The sequence below is a fragment of the Mya arenaria genome, chromosome 14, assembly GCF_026914265.1.
Source record: "Mya arenaria isolate MELC-2E11 chromosome 14, ASM2691426v1".
Lineage (NCBI taxonomy): Eukaryota > Metazoa > Mollusca > Bivalvia > Myida > Myidae > Mya > Mya arenaria.
The window spans coordinates 631,100-641,580 of record NC_069135.1 but is presented as its reverse complement, the minus strand read 5'-3'; the positions used below and the strand labels follow the sequence as shown (position 1 = coordinate 641,580).

Genomic DNA, 10,481 nt, shown 5'->3' with positions numbered 1-10,481 from the left:
ACAGTGTCTGACACGTTGGGGAAATTAAGTTAACTATTGGGAAAAAAATCAACAGATGGCGATGCTGAATAGTGAATGAGATAAGAATGTTTCCAAATGTATTTCCTCAGATTAAACATGGTGATTGATCTTAATTTCCCCGAGCACTTCATCTCTACCATAAAGAAGTAGTTGTACTGAGGTTTCTTGTTGGACAACAGTCAATGTTCATAAAGATAAGATAAGCTTTATTTAAAGTCGGCAAGACAGATATACAGACAACATAAGCTCTGACGAGTTTTTTATAACCGACTGAGCTTTTAAAACCGTTCATATATTACATGCTCATGTTGTGAATCTTCTACATACAGAAAAACAGAACAAAAGGAAGACGGACATTTTAGCTTTTGTATTATGCTCCGATTTTAGAAGTTAGAAAAGAATGTGTTAGAGTTCATTTTGGCTATGTACAGGGAATGGAGCAAGCGCAACGAGGCGCATGTCGCGATTTTAAAGAAAGAAACGTAAATGAGATTGGTATATTTTTTAATATTGTGACATTAATACTTGAAGTGTGCAATGGGTAGGTCAATACGATTGAACAGCTGAATACACATCTATTTTCAAATTCGGGTCCATGATGTAAGCTTCAACTACCTCAAGAAAACGACACCCTTAACTTTCAATTATAGTTACTTCGCTCATTTGCAGAGAGCTAGCTATGAAAAATAGACAACTACCAAATCATATAGATCTGCAAAATACTTTCTACGAAAATAAGTGTTTATATCCACACCGTCAAAACTGCTCTACATGGTACAGTGTGTGTATACCACGTGATAAATTACGTCATATATGCTACGTCAGAAGGCAATATTTTGCTTAAAATTAAAAATTAAAACAAAGATAACTTTTCTTTTACTACACCATTTTAAATGAAACAAAGGGCAGTCTATGCCGCTTTTAGAGCACCGCCTTCGTTTTATTACCGGAGTTTGATAAGGTGATTAGATTCATCAAACACAAACCAATTTCAAAATAATATTTTGACAGTGCTCCCGTCATACGGCCGAACTGTGAAAAGGTTTGTCGAAGTGTGTAAAGAAACTAAACTCTCAATCAATCTCTGGTAAAAGCCCGAAGGCGGGGCACCGTAAGCGGCGTAGACTGCGCAACTTTTAACTTAAAAATGGTGTAGAAAAAGTGAAGATATCTTTGTTTAAAGTCTTCATTCGAAGCAAAATGTTGCCTTCCGACGTAGCATTTATTACGCAATTTGTCACGTGGTATACACACACTGTGGTATGTAGCTGCAGTAAGTAGGGTTAATTCTTGATTGTCATTAGCCCACGAATATGTGCACACCAAAAAAAGGTTATGGAACGATTCAAGAAGTATATGCTGGGCCGTTACAATACTTATGTGAAAAACTACAGAAACAAGCTCAGTAGCCATAACATAAAACCCGTTTATTTACACAGTGTAATCGCCAAAGACATAGACACAAAAACAAAAAATCACAAAGAAGAAACATGATTATGGGGGCAATGTTATCAATGTTCGACCGACAACATATCGTAAGCCCACGAAACTTGCCAATCCTTTAACTGGTCAATACAGATATTCGGAATAGATAGTAGAACTGTTCAGAAAATATTTATTTGAAAATGCGACCGTACAAAATATACGTTGATGAAATTGCTCCGTTAATCCTTATTTCAATAATGTTAAATCTATAGAAATGGTACAAATGGCAACACAATTTTTTTTACCTTAACTTTTTGTTCATTATTAATCGTTAGTTCTATTCAAACAAATATGCATAAAAATAACGAACCTAAGATTATTTCAATTTACGACGAAAATCGACTAAGATCTGTATTGTATTTTTTTTCAATTAAGCCTATCCTTTTGGAAAAAAAAACCGTGCTCGTTACAAAATCCAAAATTATATGCGCATTATTACAGTGCGGCATTAAAAAATATTAATGTTTAACATAAATAACACGTATTATAAGTGGTGTAAACCAGAAATGTATGTCGTCTTTTTTGCAAGTTCTAATTTCACTCGGCTAGCCTCTTGAAATCCGAATCTGAAAAATACATTCGAGTCGAACACAGTACAAATTTATTGATCAAATCGAAGTTCTAATAACCCCAGTTATATATTTCCTCATGTTCGACGTCGTATGAAGACGTTGCCAAGACAAATTTTAGTATTTATTTCGTATTTTTCGTAGACATTTTCAGCGAATAACACTTATGAAAAACGCAATAAGTATTTGAATCTGATTTAATTAAGCATAAAATAAAAAATACAGAATATTATTAGAATTATTTAATGAAATTATAATCAGAGGTATTGTTCACGTGATGACTTATACTCAGAGGTATGTATGTTTATGTGATGACAAATAATCAGAGGTATGTATGTTCATGTGATGACCAATAATCAGAGGTATGTATGTTCATGTGATGACCAATAATCAGAGGTATGTATGTTCATGTGATGACCAATAATCAGAGGTATGTATGTTCATGTGATGACCAATAATCAGAGGTATGTATGTTTATGTGATGACTAATAATCAGAGGTATGTATGTTCATGTGATGACCAATAATCAGAGGTATGTATGTTCATGTGATGACCAATAATCAGAGGTATGTATGTTCATGTGATGACCAATAATCAGAGGTATGTATGTTCATGTGATGACTAATAATCAGAGGTATGTATGTTCATGTGATGACCAATAATCAGAGGTATGTATGTTCATGTGATGACCAATAATCAGAGGTATGTATGTTCATGTGATGACCAATAATCAGAGGTATGTATGTTCATGTGATGACCAATAATCAGAGGTATGTATGTTCATGTGATGACTAATAATCAGAGGTATGTATGTTCATGTGATGACTAATAATCAGAGGTATGTATGTTCATGTGATGACTAATAATCAGAGGTATGTATGTTCATTAATAATCAGAGGTATGTATGTCCATGTGTTGACCAATAATCAGAGGTATGCATGTTCATGTGATGACCAATAATCAGAGGTATGCATGTTCATGTGATGACCAATAATCAGAGGTATGCATGTTCATGTGATGACCAATAATCAGAGGTATGTATGTTCATGTGATGACCAATAATCAGAGGTATGTATGTTCATGTGATGACCAATAATCAGAGGTATGTATGTTCATGTGATGACCAATAATCAGAGGTATGTATGTTCATGTGATGACCAATAATCAGAGGTATGTATGTTCATGTGATGACCAATAATCAGAGGTATGTATGTTCATGTGATTACCAATAATCATAGGTATGTATGTTCATGTGATGACCAATAATCAGAGGTATGTATGTTCATGTGATGACCAATAATCAGAGGTTTGTATGTTCATGTGATGACCAATAATCAGAGGTTTGTATGTTCATGTGATGGCCAATAATCAGAGGTTTGTATGTTCATGTGATGACCAATAATTAGTGATATATATGTTCATGTGATGTCTTATAATCAAAGGAACATAAGTTTAAGAAACAACAATAACTTATGTGTATGCAAATAGAAGGAGCAAAATCTTCATTTTTCTTAAACATACACGTCATGTAATTGTCTAATGCAACATAATAAATAACACAGAGAGAGCAATGCTTTTTTCAATAGGAAGTGTTCCAATCACTGCACGTGCTATCTGGAAGCACATTCTTCCACACCTCTTCAACGACACAAGGTCCGGTCAGGCGTTCTTCGTCGTCTGATCCTCGACTCTCGGCCACACTGAGGTCAAGTACAGAAGACGAAAGGTCGGAGTAGGGCTGCATCACGATCTTGTTGTGGATTTTGGCGTGCGTGCGTCTTCCACCTGCGCTGAACCGGAACAAACGCTCCACGATGTCGTCTGTGTTCTCCAGAAAGTCGTCTGCCGCAGAGGGAGGCCCCTGGTATTCGCTTGTTGGGTAAGGGCTACATGCGGATGATGAGGTCACACGGCATACAGATTCCTGGCTCCAGGGCTGGTATAAATGTTGTTTGCTGGAGGCGTTCTCGCTTGAGGCGTTTGTAGATGACGTCACTCGGTGTTGCACGTCCGTTGCGGACGGTGGCACCTCCTCCTGTTGTCGAAAAGAACATTGAGATTGATATAATATTTGCTATGCGTAATTTGGGTAATTTACAAAACAGTATTAACATGTATTATATAAAATTGTTGACGCACATTACACGTAATTTAATGAGTGTGTTCTCTTTTCATGACATGTACATTTGTTTGTTTCCAGCTATATTAAAAACATTGCCCATTGTTTTTCCACATAACATGTATTACATAGCCTAGTGTTCGAGTGTGTTTTACCATACTGTAGAACCAAGGCTTTCTGTAGAAATAATAATCATATGTCACAAATGGTTTAACTGAGTACAATCGGATTTCGCTTCATGTTAGTTATGTTAGTTATACGGAAAGACCTTGAAATACCCAAACGTTCGTTTGGAATGGGAATTACCAATTGTTAATTCAGCCTCTATTTTAAATAGCAAATATTATTTAAAAAAAATATTCAAATTGGTTGTTGCAAAATGAATGTCGTTAAGCTTAAATTTGCCTGGAAGAAGCCTTATCAAACGAAAAAAATCCTATGAATCATAATTTCATTTTTGATGGAAATTCTTGCAGTGTCAGTTGCGAGATACATAATAAAATACACATCTTTTCAAATGTTTAATGAATAAATTGAATAATAGGTGAAAATGGTTCTTCAGCATGTGAAATTCAAGATAATATTTTGCAACATATTATTACTAATTTAACACACCTCGGTGTTGCGTCTGCGACGTTTTGTCGTCTGTTCGGCTACCTCGCAAGTTTCCTGGAACGCCACCTGCCGCTTTCGTCGGTTTTCGCGCGCGCGCCGGTTCTGGAACCAGACCTGAAACAACGAATAGTTTGCCTGAATATTGATTTCACATGATTTCGGGTGCAATTATTTTAATATTAATGCAGATTTAAAGAAATTGATTGTTGCGAGGGGGGGGGGGGGGCTTTTACTGATAATAGGAAATAACACATACAATCTAACCTTATTATATAATAATACAGGCATACATTTTGAGATACTTTTTTCACCATACGTTTTTTTATTCCATACGATGTATTAATTAATGCGTGCGTATTTCATTTGCTTGTTCGATCGTTCATTCGATCCAGTTCAATCATTCATTCATTGTCATTTATGAATAATAAGTAGAAACTGACCTGCACCCTTGCCTCCGTGACTTCCGCTTCCTGGGCAAGCTGCTCGCGCAAGCGGACATCAGGGTAACGATTAGCAGCAAACTCGGCCTCGAGGATCTCCACGGTCGCCCGGGAGAACACCGTCCGCGTCCTTCGTCGCCTCACGCCCTCCATGCCGTCTGCCGCGGCTGAAAATTATATATATATTATATTATACGCTGTCATGAAGCTCAACTGGCTATGCTATTCATTTCGCATTTGGTATAAGCAATGACGAGCACGGACCAAGGGTTCCACCAATATTGACAACCATGTTCCGAGGAATATATCGCAAAATGCTTTGGGTAAAGTGTCAGAATGTAGCAGTCTATTTCCATTTATTGTTACTCTTATATATTCACATTCGCCCAGTGTTTTGTACAGTACTTGATAGTATAACATGGGGAATAGTAGTGTCGCCATTGTTTATTTCGATATTGTGCTCTGATTGGTTGACCGCGACGCAAATTAACATATGGTAATCAACAGTTTTTGGTTATTCGTTTCTTCAAATAACGTTTTCTTTGACAATCAATACTCAGAACATTTCACTAATTTTTAATCGTGACGATTAATGATTTCAAGTCAAAGTTGTATTGGCATGTGCAATTAAAACATTGCCAATACACACGTAACATACTAGATGGCATTGATGATAAAATAAAGACTGCAAACTGAATATGATATTAATACGAGATCAGTTTATCTTATGGAGAACAATATGGACGACAACATGTGTCATATATTTAAACATGTTACTTACGACAAGATAAGCATTTCTTCAATCTATAGCAAATAAAATAAGTAGCAATATTATTCAGTATTTTATCGTAGTTACGGTGTATCAAGTTGTTAAATTTGGTCATATTAGACCAGTGAATATAATGCTTGTATAAATGTTGTATGCAAGTCCCTATAATGAGGAAATAATAACAAAACGTGGTATTCATTCTCTACAACATTCAATTACATTTATGGCATCATTTATCTTCTCGGTATATGTTTCGTCAAAATTCCTTCTTTAAAATTGAGGCTCCTTGCCGAAAATCTAGTGAGTTATATCTTTAACATATTTCTTTTGATACAAATAAAATAATTTTAATCGCAATCCTGTTAAAAGTTAACAAAATACTGTAGTTTTTCCTGAATTTCTTACATGTGTATACCATTGTTGGAAATAAGTATGATATAACCGTCTTACAACTTCTATCTGAAATTTCGTTAAGTTTCAACATGTTAATAAATAAGCAAATCCAAGCTCATTCAACAACTGTTTCAAATTAACTGTCAACGTGTTCCGATGATATATTCGTCATTAACAGATTTCATATTAGGCTAAACTTTGTGTAGATCGTGCCAATTCACAAATAAACGACAGCAGTGTATGATTTATGGCGTACGCAAAATAGATGTTTTAAGAATTTAAGTTGTACTTTTACGATATTGTGGACTATATGGAAACTCCATAGTTCAGAGCCATAATTGAGTATATGTCTAATCATAGCATCAAAAAGGTTAGGTTTATGACGTATAACTAAAGGCATAACATCAGACTTCCTAACATCATTGTATAACTAATTTACACCATTATTTTATAACTATAACATATCTATTTACATTTAATGGATATCTACCGTATTCACCATAAATGGCCATTATAACACGAGCTCGTTTTAACCCCAAGTGAATACGCTCAATTTCTTTCGGTTTGGAAAACCCTACACTTCACATCCATAATTCAATTTGGCTAATACAAAGCGTCAAAAACATTCAATTTATGACCACTATAGTCCAAATTAACTTATTCAATTCTATTAAAGGAGAACACACACGGGTTGTGCAAAAAATATAATATAATGCTTAACTCATTTTGACATTTATGATCAAACTTAAAAAAACATATGATTTGTTTACATATAAAAAAACTATAAGCTTAAGTATATTTGTTGTTGTTGTTTTTCTACTTATTGCTACATGGCCACAAACAGCTCGGTTAAAAAAGCGCCAAAATATCGCTATTCTTTGTTGTATCTGTACAAACAATATGTTTTTGTTTTTAATATGATTATTTAAGTCAAATCAGTTGAACATAATAACGCGATAATATAAGAATTTGCTCACGTACTCTGATGCGTCCATGCATCATATACACATATATCCCCGCCATCAATCATAATACAAAAAATATTAATATACAGTAAGCTTACCTTCGACAGCCGTATGTCCGAGAAAAGCACTCATGCCGAAGGTCGGAATAATACTTGGTTTAATAATATTGAAATGTGAACGACTGGGAGCGTGTGATATCTTTCTTTCCGTTTGTATAGTAATGAAATATAAATGTTTCTTACTATGGTTTGTCGGATTTTGCTCAAAACTCAAATATCGCTCGGCGGTCTTTCTTAAAAGCACACTTTCGCACGTTTTTAGAATAAACATGATGATTAAAAGAAATTATCAAGAATTAGATGTCGAGTACCAGCAATTATCACTAAAAAGGTAATACCTTTAAATTCTTGTCATGGAACATTGAAGGTCTTAGTGCTGAAAAACGATCATCACCAGAGTTTGTTGATTTTATTTCTAAGTATGATGTTATATGCTTAAGCGAAACATGGACAAATTCTAGATCAAATATTGAATTAAAAAATTATAGTAAACCAATTCATTCATTTAGGAGATTTCAAAACCGCAGGGCAAAACGTCCGAGTGGTGGTATCATCATTTATATCAAAAATAATATAAGAAAGGGGGTATCTGTTGTTAGAAATACTATTGATTGCATAGTATGGCTAAAGTTCGATAAGTTGTTTTTTAATCTCGAGTCAAATATTTACATTTGTGCTACTTATATAAGCCCGGAAGCAAGCCCGGTACATGCCATTTATGATATTGATTTATTTATGCAGTTAGAGCAGGATATTACATATTTCAGTCAATTTGGTAAACTTTTTATTACAGGTGATACAAATAGTAGAGTAGGTCATAAAAGGGATTACATTGAGTTTGATCGTAGCCTTGACAGCGATGACGTAGATGAGATAGATTTTCCCACGCCTCGGCAATCACGTGATTTTACCTCCAACCGTTTTGGGGATTGTATGCTTGATTTGTGTAAGGCTACAAATATACGTATTGTGAATGGTCGTCTGTTCAATGACCCCGGCAAGTTCACGTGCATGACACATAACGGTCAGAGCTTAGTGGATTATTTACTTACATCATTGGATAATTTTGATTCATTGTCGAGTTTTGAGGTTGGCGATTTTAATGTATTCTCAAATCATGCACCCGTGAAGTTCGCAGTGAAAATTAATACTTTAATACATACAAAGTCGGAATATAGAAATACCTATTATAAATGGGATCCAAATTTCCAGACTGTTTTTGTTGATGATTTGTCAACTGATATACATTGCCTCGAGCGGGATTTAAACGTAGAAATCAATGGGACCTGCAATATTGATACATTGACGTCTATTTTTACAAATTATATTTGCAGTAAGGGTGATAAATATTTTTCTAAGAGGTCAAAGAGGCCCGCCCGTACTTATTTCATTGATGGTGATAAGAATAAAAAAGATTGGTATGATGAGAGTTGCAAACAAAAGTTATTAGTATATAAAGAATACTTGACAAATTTTAATAAGGCATCAGGTAATGAAGGGAGAGAGAGAGTTTTACAGGCCAAAAAAGATTATAAATACCAGTGTAGAAAGTCCAAATTATCATTTCACGCAGAGCGTAGTAAAAAAATGAATGACATGCGTAGAAAATCACCTAGGGAGTTTTGGAAGATTTTTAGGGTAAAGGCTACATGTCAAAAGGGTGACGATATTCCAAATGAGGATTTTAAGGTATATTTCGAAGGGTTGATGTCTGGTGCTCAGGACCATGATGATGATTTAAGCTCTGAGTTTTTAGCAGATTTTGATAGGAACAATAATGGTAATTCACCTACGTTTGATTGTCTTGATAGATTAATCAGTGAAGAAGAAATTTTAAAGGCGATTAGTAGACTTGGTAATAATAAGGCATGTTCCATAGATAATGTTTTATACGAATATTTTAAAACCAGTGTTCCGGTTTTGATCAAGCCATTGCATTTGTTTTTTAACACTATCCTTAACAAGGGCACGTTTCCCAAGTCATGGGCTAACGGGGCTATTATTCCCATATATAAGAAAGGAGACCTTTCGGACCCTAACAACTACAGGGGGATTACACTGATCAGTTGCTTTGCAAAGTTGTTCACCGGTATATTAAATGAGAGGATTAAGAAATGGGCGATGGAGTACGATGTTCTCACGGATGCACAATTTGGTTTTAAGAACAATTGTAGTACAGTAGATCCCATATTTATATTACAATCATTGATTCAAAGACAGTTAAACTCTAAAAAGAAGTTGTATTGTTGTTTTGTGGACTTTAAAAAGGCGTATGACAGTATAAGTAGGAGCAGGCTATGGTATAAACTAATAAAATCCGGCGTCGATGGTAAATTACTGGCCCTTTTACGCTCAATGTACGAGGAAGTGAAGCTTTGTGTTAAACATGTTGGGACATTGTCTGATTTCTTCGATAGTAATGTCGGATTATTTCAAGGGGAAATAACTTCCCCGATTTGTTTCTCTCTGTTTTTAAATGATATAGAGTTACATATGCAACAAGGAACTTATGCCGGGATCTCTCTCGATGAAATAAATATCTTTATGTTGTTGTTTGCAGACGATGCTGTGTTAATGTCAGAGTCGAAAGAAGGCCTTCAGACGTCATTAGATAACTTACAAACATACTGTGATCGCTGGAATCTCACTGTAAATATTGAAAAAACTAAAATAGTTGTATTTAGAAAAGGCGGTAGATTGTCGCAAAATGTTGAATGGAAATATAAAGGTGTTGTTGTAGAAATCGTAAATTCCTTCAATTATCTTGGTGTTGTTTTCTCATCTGGTGGCTCATTTGCTCAAGCAGCTAAAACTTTAGCTGGCAAAGCTATAAGGTCTATGAATAGTCTATTTGCGGTTATAAAAGATACACTCGCCCCTGTCCATATTATTTTTAATCTGTTTGATGCATATGTTATGTCTATACTTAATTATGGATCGGAGGTATGGGGATTTGGTAAGTATGAATGTTTGGAAAGAGTGCAAAAAAGGTTTTGTAAATGGATCCTCAAAGTGAAAAGGTCGACAAATACTCTTTCTCTATATA

The 10,481-nt window shown here is 34.9% G+C and overlaps 1 protein-coding gene across 1 annotated transcript; it reads right to left on the bottom strand.

Annotated features, from left to right (window-relative positions):
- Positions 1-3,654: 3,654 nt before the first annotated feature.
- On the bottom strand, positions 3,655-7,508 carry LOC128217408 (homeobox protein otx5-like). The gene is made up of 4 exons (XM_052924550.1): positions 7,475-7,508; positions 5,250-5,416; positions 4,810-4,923; positions 3,655-4,110 (listed from the first exon to the last, which is right to left on the bottom strand). Exons 1-4 carry the CDS (start codon positions 7,506-7,508, stop codon positions 3,655-3,657), a joined length of 771 nt encoding a protein of 256 aa, XP_052780510.1.
- Between the last annotated feature and the right edge of the window lie 2,973 nt (positions 7,509-10,481).

Excerpts from the sequence above, each read along its gene's own strand:
- LOC128217408 (XM_052924550.1), bottom strand. The coding sequence starts at position 7,508 with ATGAGTGCTTTTCTCGGACATACGGCTGTCGAAG. Across the intron at positions 5,417-7,474 it reads CGGACATACGGCTGTCGAAG|CCGCGGCAGACGGCATGGAG; the intron begins GTAAGCTTACTG and ends TATAATTTTCAG. Across the intron at positions 4,924-5,249 it reads TCACGGAGGCAAGGGTGCAG|GTCTGGTTCCAGAACCGGCG; the intron begins GTCAGTTTCTAC and ends TCGTTGTTTCAG.